Source organism: Cydia splendana, chromosome 8, assembly GCF_910591565.1.
Source record: "Cydia splendana chromosome 8, ilCydSple1.2, whole genome shotgun sequence".
NCBI classification, from domain to species: Eukaryota; Metazoa; Arthropoda; class Insecta; order Lepidoptera; family Tortricidae; genus Cydia; species Cydia splendana.
Window position 1 is genome coordinate 15,682,676 of NC_085967.1, and position 13,041 is coordinate 15,695,716.

The 13,041-nt window shown below is 36.5% G+C and overlaps 1 protein-coding gene across 5 annotated transcripts in view; it reads left to right on the top strand.

Annotated features, from left to right (window-relative positions):
• Window positions 1–258: 258 nt before the first annotated feature.
• The window catches only part of LOC134793147 (glycine receptor subunit alpha-2-like), a 31,096-nt gene continuing 18,313 nt past the window's right edge, over window positions 259–13,041 (top strand). For 4 of the 5 annotated variants that reach the window (XM_063764726.1, XM_063764723.1, XM_063764725.1 and 1 more), the window contains exon 1: window positions 259–729. In XM_063764726.1, the coding sequence (XP_063620796.1) occupies window positions 638–729 (92 nt within the window). In that variant the 5' untranslated portion in view covers window positions 259–637. The remainder of the gene's footprint in view (window positions 730–13,041) is intronic. The other variant, XM_063764727.1, reaches the window with a different exon arrangement.

Consider the following 13,041-nt stretch of genomic DNA (forward strand, 5'->3'; position numbering starts at 1 on the left):
GTTAACGGTACACGTACTTATTTTCCGACTTATTAAATATATATTAAAGTAGACTTTACTGTATCTACTGTGGCTATACCTAAGTACATAGTTATGCATTGAATTTATGTACAACGTGTAATCAAATTATTGCCAAGCCATTTCAAGGCAACGTCCATCTTCACATGGAATCTATTGACAATCAAACGCGTGGAATCTGACAAAAAAACCCACGGGAAATCGCAACAACAATCTAGTGTTGTGTTTAGAGACCATTGAATATAGATTTGCGAGTGAATGATGCGAATCCATTCAGATAATCGTCTAGCGCGTCACGTGGTCGATATTCCCGTGACAAGCGGGTTGTTTACAGCAGGTGCACAACGCTGCCGCATACACCGTAGACGGCTTCGTAGCGGGCTGTAAGATCTCGGACGCGTCAGAGCACGGGGTGAGAGCGATCCGTCCGCGAAGGTTGTGCCCGTGACCGCGCCCGCCGGCCGCCGCGCCCGCAGTACCGTGCCGCGCTCGCTCCTCCTCGCACCTCCCAGCCCGAGGACCGCCAGACCAGTGTAGTGATGTGCCCTTGCTGATGATGTGTGGCCGCCAGTGTGTGACAGTGCGCGCGAGGCCCCGGCCCAAGAGACCGTAGCCCGACATGTGGACCTTGCTAGTGCCGCTGCTGGCCCTGGTCGCTTCCGGCGGTGGGGCCACCTTCGGAGCCAACAAAGCCCTGCTCGACTGTGCAAGGTTCGCTACACCCTCATAACAATCAGTTAAAGTTGTAAATACTTTATCGCAAATGGCAAAACTTTGAAAGCAAGATAACTCTCCATACAACAAGCTCTGAAAGAGAATAAAACTTGTACCCAGTTTCGGTCCTTAACAAAGTTTGTGTCTTTAAATCTGATTTAGCTTCAGTGGCCCTTCCGCATACCTACATTCTACATGTTATATGTATAGATTAGGTATAACTTATTTCGCTGTTAGTTTTTCAAACTTTACCTTGTTTGTATGTATATACCTACGTTACATTACTTAGATATACATATATTATGTTTTGTAGGAAAGTGTATGTATCGTAATTAGTTCAATAAACAGCGACTTTCTAGAATACTTAGACTGAATAAATACCTACTGCTAATACATAATTAAAAATACACAAAACTAAAAAGAGGCACATTATAATTATTGTATGAATGCAATAAAATTCAGCAAATCTACATAGTAGTAAATCGTAATTGAACCGGCAAATTGTGCGGGGACCTCGAATCCGAAAATAATTTGGATGCGACACGCGAGCCATCACTGTCGTCTGCGAACTCGCCCAAATAATTATTGTATAACTTTTGCTTTGCTGAATAATGAATATATTCATATGAAATATAATGACAAAATATGCACTATTTATTGCACTAATAAGTAAAATATATATGGTAAACACAATTGCACAACATGTCAACATATAAAAATTTACCAAAATACAATTAGCATGTCAATTGTAGGTACATATATAACTTTCGTGGGGAAAAATGCATGCATAACATCAATAAAGTATTTCAAGACAATTCCAATGAAACATAGGTTACATAGGTACAATCATATAATATACGAATTGGCACTGATTTAGTGTAGGTACATACTAAAATCGCAAAAGGTAATTTTTCGTCCATTCGTCCATCAGCGCCTAGGTATTGAGGTCTCTGACGAGAAAGGAATCAACGCACGATTTCCACAGCAATGGTATAGCCATAGGTACTCATTATGAAAGTATTACGAGTAGGTAGTAACACCTATTCAAAAGCAAAGGTTTGCGTAGATATTATTTTGTTTTTATCTCCAAGGCCACATTTTTCTGGCTTCTGTATTATACGTCATAACGAGGAACACCAAAGATCGAAATATCGATAATTGTTGAAAAATTGGATATGTTTCTATGCTAATTAGAGGTCCTGTTTCATGTCAAGATAAGCTTTTGGATCAGGATGTTAAAATGTTGATGTTTGATCTTTAGAGTACTATGATATATCTGCACCTTGTGTAGTACCTAAATAGACTGCAATTGTCAAATTCTACAGCTTACGGACCTTTTGTCCAATACTTTGATAGTGCCTTAACATTCACGAACTTACATCATTAACGATAACAGACCAGTAAAGCGCTCATCACTACACCTTATATTATAAAACAAAGTTCCCCTCCGCGTCCGTCTGATTGTGTTTGTATGTTTGTTCCCGATAAACTCAAAAACTGAACGGATTTGCATGCGATTTTCACCTATCATTAAAGTGATTCTTGAGGTTCAGGTGTATAATTTGTTAACCCGTGCAAAGCCGGGCGGGCCGCTAGTTACGAGTAGGGAGACCGGTCTACCTTCCTAGTAGTATAAACCTACTTTGTAAATAGTTCCTTGAATTATTTCGATGGCCATATCTCCCAATATGTCCATAGTCCACCCGGGACTCACCTATACTGTTCTTAATAAGCAGTTTATGTAGAAGCTTAAGTAAAAAACAAAGTAAATAAAGCAGTTAAGAGTCAATTTTAACAATTCGTTAAGCCATTTTCGGCCCGGCTTTGACAAATCACCCAATTAGGATGTTCATTCATAAGTTTAGAAGATAGATTGCCCGATTCATTCCATTGTTACATGTAGCATTTAAAAGACTTCGCGACTAAGACATCAAACTACTCATTAGGTTTTTTGCGACGTCAGTCATCTGAATAAACAAAAGATAACTTAACAATAAGAACTGTCAATATTTATTTAAGGTGTAGGTACATAGCAGATAGTACTACAATGCGCCTCTTAACGAGGGCACGTATATTATAAGTATACGTATGTTGTCAGTAGGTATAGTAGTATCTAACCTTTTAGGGCCACTTGCACCATTCACTAACCCGGGGAAATTTCATAGATCTATGCTGCGTGACGTTGATCAGTCTGTTAACTGTTGTTGGTGCAACTTGCCCTGAGAGAGTAAAATATAATGGCATAAACTCCATACAAGAGAACTGTATAATGCAGCTTAGACCTCCTTAAATATATCACCATATACAAAATGATTCTAAACTCATCCCACTCAGCATTTTTCAGAATGCGTCCTCTAGCCGCTTTCGATACCTCATTCCAGGAATATGAGGTAATGGCAAAGTTTTTATGATAGCGACTGCCATCTAATCTTCCAACCCAAAGAATAAACTTTACCAAAAAACAAATAAGGTCAATGTGGTTAATTCCGTCATAGGGCCTATTCCGTCCACTAGCATTTTTCTCGAAAAACGAACAACGTTGATAATTTCGTCGACAAAGCAGCTTTTGCTTTTAGTTTCAGCAATCAAAATCAAATGGTTTTTTTCCTACGATTGTAAATCAAAGAAATATACGCTCGTGGACGGAATAGCCCCTATGACGGAATTAGCCACATTGACCTTAGTAAATATATCTATCCCTATGTCCTCAATCGATTCACATCCCCTGATTTGGAAATCATGCGCCTTACTTTGTATTACCACAATTACCAGTCGTTATAATTTAGTTGTCTCTAGTGCTAACCTATTATTTCGCAATAAATGTTGTTCAAAATAAGAAGGCACTTGTAATACAGAGGTTTAGTCGTCAGAGCGATTGCATATCATTAGATTCGAGTCACGTCCGGTGTATCTGGCTGCTATGTAACACGATTCAAAAGAACGTGCTTATGACATATTTACAGGGACAATTTTGCTATAAATTACATTTGCATACCTACCCTTTTTATACGAAAAACAACTTTACTACGTTGAAGACTTTTTTGGAGATGTGGAAAGTAAGGAAATGGGCTGGTGATTTCAAGTTTTTATTTGCGATGTTATGGCTAATGCAAAATTGTGATTTTTATATTAATTTAAGGGCAAATGACATGACTAATTTACATGGGAACTAAACTAAATTTGCAAGAGTATACTCCAACCTAAGCCTTAAAATGTTAAAGTTGGTTTGATAGAAAATAATCACGAAAACATTTGTAATTTTTATTTATTTTCAGTTGTATATATACCCTACATACCATAGCAGTATAGTTTTTGTGTAAAATAGCTAGAAATAGTTTTAACTGAAGACTCGAGTTTATTTGTATTTTACAAATAAAGTCTATTTTCACATTGTTACAAACCTTTCGGCAACCAACTTAATTTGGGGCAAGGTTTTACAGTAAAGATGTTAATTTGAGTTTCCCCGTTTCTACAAGTTGCTTGTACCAAATTAATGTTTTCGTCAAGTAATAGTGAGGAACGTTATCGTTAAATACGCGTAGCAATCTAATCAAATATTAAGACGAAAGTACACGACCGCTTGCCATACAAACGTAGTTCCTCTCTGCATATTAACATCATGGAAAATATTAATACAGAAATTAACCAAAGCTATGCCGCCTATGCCCCCTCGTTTGGCATTTTTCGATGTTTTAATTATTATTAGTTAGCGGAAAAAAATCTGACATAAATATTTGGAAGCCATTATTAGAAATATGTATGCAAGGGTGCTAAGCTACATCAAATTACTACATATATGATCTACAACATATGATGACTATGACTGTACATCAAATTACTACATATATGATCTACAACATATGATGACTATGACTGTACATCAAATTGTGTAAAAGTATTTCCTATAAGTGCTTACTTAATGTTAATTTCCAGAGAATAAAATATTGACTACGTTTGTATAAAGAAGCGGTCGTCCATTTTCCTCTTAAATCGTTTAGGTATAATATTCATTATATGCCACTTTATGCGTGTTGAAAGGGGCATCGCGGTTGTATTTATATCTCAGAGATAGCGAACAACATCGCAATAAAACTGCAGTTTAAATATACCTTGCAACTAATCATGTTACTGGGTAACTTAAATGAGATTATAGACATTATACATGTGACACTTGTAGGCACGTGTAGGAATTACGCACGGTGAAATGAATAGGTACAGTCAGCATTAATATTAGCGGATGCAACAATGCGCCAAAAACATCTGCCACCCTGGAATTCTTTTCCAAATGTATATGTCACTATTCAATTGTTCTACTATACATCTCTTTTAATTGAGTTATTACTGTTATTAGAGAACGGCACATGCTTTTGTAATTGTAGTCTGTTAAGGTGAATGCTATAGGTAGCCATTGGCCCATACGTACCTAGTAAGTAATATTAGTAATTGGCAACTCTTAACCCTTAATCAAATAACGGGAAATTATTTCCCACTTCATTCTAATTTACGAAATATTTTTTATCTTTTTAATGGCAGCACTCAGCAATACCAACCATACAGATTTAAAATCTTAGGAACATTTTGAATTTGAAAAATGGCAACACTTTTCTAATGGCCACCATTTGTGACCATACGTCAAAGTCAATGTCAGTTGTCGTGATTTTTTTTGCAATAACGACAATTTTTGTAGTGATTTGAGGTTAAGTGCGAAAAAAAATCTTGTAAGTGCATACACTGTATACTATCATAAACTCGACTTATTTTCCCTGTGTTTTGCTTGAAAAGAATTGTGATAACGATTTGATTAAGCCAAGATTTTAAGGTTTTAGTAAGTGGGAAATTATTTCCCATTGTTTGTTCCTGAACTTACGATTTACGAAAAATTGGTAGGTTTTATCAAGTGGGAAATTATTTCCCAGTGTCTGTTCTCCACCTAAATTTTAATTGGTTTTCATAAATAAAAATATATACCTGTTTGTCTGGTACACAAAAAAAACAGTGCCTGTTTTGTTTTCTTTTTCTTTTATTTATTTCTTTGATTTTTGAAGATAACGTCAAAAAATCATACTTGAATTCCAAGTAAAGCCGGGGCGAGCTACTAACTAGTAAAAAGTTCGTAACCGTATCGGACAATGGGAAACTATTTCCCACTTCACACAAAATTTTGCTATTCCGTAACGGATAACGGGAAATTATTTCCCACCGCTAAACCCCCCTTTCCCCCCACTTAAATTATTATTATATATTTTTTCGTAATCTACGTACCCAAATTACCTAAAAACCATTCTTAGTTTTCAAAAATCTCATAAAAAGTGTTCCGTTTGATTAAGGGTTAACAAATCAGAAAGAAACAAGGCAATAGAATAAATCTTAATGTTAAGAGTGGCCAATAACTGTAGCAGTCACCCTATACTATACTTTTGATGCTGAATGTAACATATCTAACATAACCTTTTCACAGACAAGGGAAGATGCAATTTATTTTACAGGACTAACTTATTGTTGTATTATATAATGGTATTTGGTTAAATAGTTATACTAGCTCTTGGGAAATATTTGTTTTAAAACAACGAGTACAATATTAAAAAATGGTTTATAGCTATAGTTTGTAGATTTCTAATAGGCCCTGACGGCTAATCCTTTGTCTATTGTTAAGTAAAACCGCACGTGCTACTTACCTGCAAAAAGGGTCTTAATTATTCTATTTGGCACCTGAGCGCCAAATAGAATAATTCGGGGCCTATTAGAAATCTACAAACTATACTTAGGTAAAGTCAATACTGGTAGTGTTACTACGGGATAAGTGCGGCTAGCCTTTTTACACATTGATTAGATACATTTGCTACCTACTTGCTTTTAGTGGCAAATATGAATATTTTTACTATTTATAAATAAACCTGTGTATTATATTTATCGTCGTCTAGTACCCACAACACAAGCCATATTGAGCTTACTGTAGGACTCGGTCGATTTGTGTAAGATTTGTGTGATATTTAATTCTTGCGTGTCATCACAAAAAGAAAGACGACATTTTCTTGCAGATTGGCACAATGTTACGCACGGTTTGGGCAATGCTCGTTACCCGGGTGACAGAACGCGCAATAAGAGTTATTCAGAGCAAGGGTCTATTTCTGTCGTCACAGTTACGGTACAGGCCGGTCGGTTATATTTAGATTTTAGTGACGCAAATAGCAGCTATAAATGCGTTAATTTTGGCTCGATAGTTCAACTATTGTTATCATTAGCCCATCCATCTGTTTGACCCAATTTGTGCAGATTTATTTATTTATATTTAATTACGGTTTCAAATCTTTGGCTAAACTGACTGACTTCACAAAACAGTTAAACATAATTGACCGAAGCGTAGCGAAGGTCTACGTTTTGACTCGGGCATTTAGCTTTTGTATGTCCGGATGTTCTCCTCTACGGGTCGCAATTCTTAACCGATTCTCGTGAAATTTTGTAACCGAATTCTATGATTCGATAAAAAAAATTGTCGAGCCGGTTTTTGGAACTTTTTTAAAATGGAAAAGTTGTGACAGCTCGCGCTTAAACAAATAGTCGTATCGGTATCATAAGAGTGTACTCTTTTTGAGACATGTTTACAGATTAAATGGCCAAAAATTCAGAAATTTTATTTCACTGGTTTTGGAGGTAATAAGATATTTAGTTTTTACTTGAGAATGAGTAGCTAAATTTCGTCACCTTAAGTAAAAACCATCATGGCGTATTTTGTAAACGTTCGCTTTTTTTGTTTGCACAGAAGGTCTGGGTTCGATCCCCAGTAATTATGTGCCGGGATATAACTTTTTGTATTTTTTTTAAACTTTTCGTATTGTTTTTTTTTATTTACTATATTGTCATCGTGCCCAATAAGATATGCCCGCGAGGTCTACAGCTCACATAGCCACTAGTATTTGTATTTAAAATAAAAACCGTAGTGCATCTTATGAGCCATGACAATTACAATTAGCCCAAACGCGGCTAAAATACATGAGATCATACATAGTTAGTGGAAAAAGAAATATGTAATATTGTTTACAATTTCACCCAGCAAAAATACACACCAATATGAGCCAGTGCTATTTACATACAGCACCATCTGCGCGACATTCGGCCCGCGAGTATTATGCCCATTGACTATTTCTTTGCTATCACATATGAAATACCTACAAACTCCTTTGAAATAGTTACTGCACTACAATAAGGGAATAGGCATGCTCCGAATTTATTGTTATACCTAGTCTCTTTGTGTGGCTTTCAGATGGAGAACTTGTTTGCGAATTTAACGTTCACGCTACAAATTTGACATTCGTATTCAACTTACCCATATTTGTCTACGTTAAATTAAGTTTTATTAGGCGGTCCGTATATTGTCAATATCCTTCTTTCTAATATTCCTAAAATTCAAAATTTACTAACGAATAAACTTCACGCTCTTTTATAATGCCTATTCAGAGGTATGAGCAAGTATGATATTTTGTTTGATATAAGGATATACTTAACTATAACTAAGTTCAAAGGTTTATAATAAATACGCCTGCAAAATCAAGCGCCGATGCACAAAAAATAACTCGATTAAGCCATTATCATCATTTCAACTATTTACAGAGCGCAAGGAAGCGTTCGCATCATACGCACCAGTATAAGCGTTACCTCCATTTAGGCCTATTCAAACGATATCGGGGTCACATACAGTTTTTATAACATTCGCATAGGATGGCAACACAGCAGACTGGCGTTAGCTGATCTGCGCAGACGACTGGCGCACAGCCAAACACTCATCGCAAGACCAGACATACAAACGACAATACTTTTTACATCTAACCTCGACAGAGCAGACTAGACGTATAATATAAACGACAATTCTTTTTACATCTCTTTCGTCAGCCAAATGATGCGCAGAGTGGACAGCACCATGCTGCTCGAATACACTCGAACACTTCGAATAAACTCGAGAACAAATGTTATTTAGAATAACTCCGCAAATCTTTTATCGACTTCTCTGAATGCTGAAGTTTATTTAACCGTTCTTGTAACGCTATAGGAATCGACACCGAAGCTCAGAATACGAAGAAGCAGTGTTTAGGTACTAAACTAAACTAGCGGACATCCTTAAATCCGTTAACGTTCCACAATGCTTGAAAACATGGACGGTGGTGCCTAGACATGGACGCTCACTAAGGAGGATGTCCATAAAATACGAGTAGCACAGAGAGCCATGGAGGGCGCCATACTCGGCATTAAACTTTAAGACCGAGTGAGGAATGTCGAGATCCGACACCGCACTAAGGTACGAGACGTGGGTGACGTCATTACCAAGCTTAAATGGGATTGGGCGGGACATGTTGCCAGGCACAGTGATGGTAGGTGGACCAAAATGTTTGACGGATTGATGAAAATCCCAGGGTTGGATGAGACTGGCCAACGAAACGGCGTACTGACGTACAATAGTGGGCGACTGGAGGCTAAAATGATGATGATAGAATATGGCTCCAGTAGTACGTGCTACAAAAGCGTCCGTAGTAGGGTCCATATAGGTACAGTCGACGCCAAAGAAATGTTTACATGTTTCGCCTTATTACAAAGGAGTAAGGTGCAAAAGTGTAAACATATTTTTGACTTCGACTGTACTAACATGCTTTTAAAGTGTCAAATGACTGAATTATAATCGCTTATAACAATCACAATAAATATTCAACAGACCGTTGCCCTTTCGCCTAGCTACTCTATCCCAAGGCCACAAAGATTATTTTGCAACGTTATAGTATTAATTCCGACTACATGTCCACTGGTCAGGTGGCCGCAATCAATCAGAGTGAAATATGCGGATGCTTCTTCTGAACGGAGATCTAAGACGGGGAAAATTTCGTTAGGTTATAGATTATATCCAACGGTATGTGCAATTATAATAAATTTCAGTTACAAATTACACCTACACGCCAGTAGTTTGGTAAGATTAAGTGCCTAATTGGAATATAAAATAATTTTGAAAATATAAGCGTTCTGTATATTTAAGGAAATAAATACGATGTTTCCTTTGTTTTTTTCTTTTTATAACAATCAACTGTACGACCTACTGATATGTTAACTTGTTAACATTAGTTTTAAAGCTACAGTATGCCTTAAAGCGCTGCATGTATGAGAATGACCCGAAGTACTATTTGACAGCGAAATTTAAATTTCTTTTAATGGTCGTAATGCACTTCCGTAAACAGACAGTACCTACAGGCCATCTGAGATAACATTTGAAAACAAGTAGTAGGTAAGAAATGTTAAAATAATATATCATAACACAAGTTCGACTTTCCCCACAGCCACAATTGCGGCTTTGTGTTTGGCACACCATTGTGTAAGCTTTATTTGAAACTAGCATTTCAGCATTGTTATAGCTTATAGCTTTGTCGCGGATCTACGAGAAACAACTTTGATAAAAAATAAACACTATACGTACTAAATAGCATAAATGATGACTCACGCTAGACCGGGCCGGAGCCGGGCCGGAGCTTCCGGCGCTTCGTTTTCTATGGAAAGCACCACGTGATCACCGATCAGCCGTCATAGAAAATGACATGTAGGACGCCTCGGCCCGGGCACGGCCCGTTCTAGCGTGAGTAATTCTTAAGGATTACAAATAGTCAATTAACTGTGTCAAGTCTCTAAATAAAATTTTATAAAATCTCGTCTTCCATTGAATACAATCAGTAAGTTCTAATAAATATACGGATCATAAGTTTTTCAGTCTTATCGACATAATAGTACAAATAAGCTAACTGTCTAAAACAAGACAACGTACAGTCACCTGCAATAATATGTTACACAACGATGGCCGCAAAAATATCTGACACGATCTTATTTGTAGAGCTATAAGAGCGTGTCACATATTTTTGCGGCCTTCGAAGAGTAACATATTATTGCAGGTGACTGTACCTACAACGGACTAACGTACATAACAATTTTAAGGAATCTTCTAGAGATTTCGAACGTTGTCGCAGTCCGATTGTGCTACAAGTGCCACGAGCTGTTATGAAACATTATACGGTTGTATTTTTTCTATATTCCTAAAAATAGTCCCAAATAAAATATTTAAATGCTGTTTCCCAATTTCCCGTCAAACATAGTTATCTTCGGAATCCACTACTCCACACGTAAATTGCTAATAGACTGTAACTAGTGTAAAACGGCGCTCAAAAAATTACGTAAATATCTACATATATAAACTACGCAAACGCATATGCGTTTATGAGGGTGCTAAATTAAAATAGAACAATAGAAACGTAACGTTCTCGGGAATCATAAATGTCCGACGAGCCAGCTAAAGCAATTAAACACCGTTTCAACCGTCTGTTTATATTGTAATAATAACTCTTACCTACTTCAGGAGACGGATTCATATATCATGCCCGTAAAACACTTGTATGTAGTATTTGAATATGGCTGAGTCCAACCAATCATCATATGAGTTGACGATTTCAAATATTTGATTTTAAAAAATACAAGTACTTTTGAACGCATATAGAAATTAAAAATAAAATATGTAGTAGGAAAATTAAGTAATACATTGAATGTAAACGTCAAAATTTATCCTAGTTCTGCCAACTAAAATAGGCCAATAGGAACTTGATTGCAAGCGGCATTAGAAGGTACCTATAATTATAAGCGATTTCATGCTTTCAGCAGGGGTGCGAAACTCCTGTCCTGACTTCGGTCAAACTCGGCTCCGCTGGGCTCAGCATTGCTCCGAGCAATTATTAGGGTTGGCACCACTTGACTTCCTTATTGCGTGCACGACCACAGATAAGATAATCACTTGATTTTTGACAACCCTAAATAGCCGAAAGGGATAGTGTCACATATTAGAAAGGGCCAGCATGATTCGACCCTGAACCGCTATCAAACTTCGTTTTTGTAGGAAGTTTCCTTTCTGTACGGTAGTACTATTAATTATTCTGTGCTTTCAGTGCACATGTTGCGTTCTGTAAAGGACTACACAGTCTTCATGTTCGTAGCGGCCACAGAGTACAATTAATATTATGGGCTACGGCGTAGCACCATATCGGGTGGAACAGAACGAAAGACTTTTACGCACACGGGGAATTATTTAAGCTACGTACTTTATTTTTCACTTATTGATCACGTTAATATTTCTAACCATTTTTGAGATACATTTTGTTAAACATTATTGCAAATATCTGAATGTTTCAACCAAGTAGATCATATTGAATGACATGACATGTGTCAATTTAAAATGTAAATAACTTTGCAGGGTTGTCACTGATATAAAAATATTTCATTTTAATGATTTTGTTTTACTTTTTAATCCCGCTTTACGATTATAATAACTCGATTGTAGATCACTTAGATCCTTTCAGCTCAGTCTATAGAAATGTTCTACCCTGTATACCTCAGTGGCGTGACTGGAGTAACATTTCAATAATGCCCAGAATCATAATTTTTGGGTACTACCTTATACCACCAATCCCATGAATTTGTGCCGCATAGTAATCATGGTACCACTATGGTCGGGCAGGGATCACGGTCAAGGTCGTATCAAAACAAGATGAACACATATAGCAAATTGTTAAACCGGAATCGGCCTCCACTTGCGTGCCGGCAGTTTCCGGTAGAAATGAGTATTCTTCAGTATTAATCACATTAAAATATCGAAATGTCATGTTTACGTTTCCTATCATTTTGCAGACCTTCAGTAATCAGTGCATTGCAGTGTATTGCTTTCATAGCTTATACAGGTTGGTACATTGTATTGGTTCAGCTATGAAACCCTGTAGGGCACTGCAATATAACTTAAATCTAACTTAATTACTATGGCTTAAGGCTATCTTTAATAAATTTTTTATAATAACCATGCGATCATGCATCATATTATATACATAATATACATCTTTTAAACGGTTACAAATATTTTTAACTTGCGATACTGATATTAGATATAGATAAGTACTATATTAAATACTATTACTATAATTAACTATCTAAGAACTCTTGCAGTGAGTAAAAACAGCTGTCTAATAAATATTTAGTAATTTTTCTGTTAAATGAAGCATTTTTATTAGTTTAGATGGCGGCATTGGAATTCTGTCTCTAGAGCGTAAGTTAATATTAAAGACTGTATCGTTAAGTATAGGGACAGATAAAACCTGGTCTAACTGTTGGCATGTGTATTATTTTGTATTATTATGTTCTAAGAGTTTGATCTGAGGGTATTTTTAAGCTATATCTGATTTAAGAATGTTTGACATTTTTTTTATTTTAGGGACTTTATGATGCTTTTAATACGGTATAGCAAATACA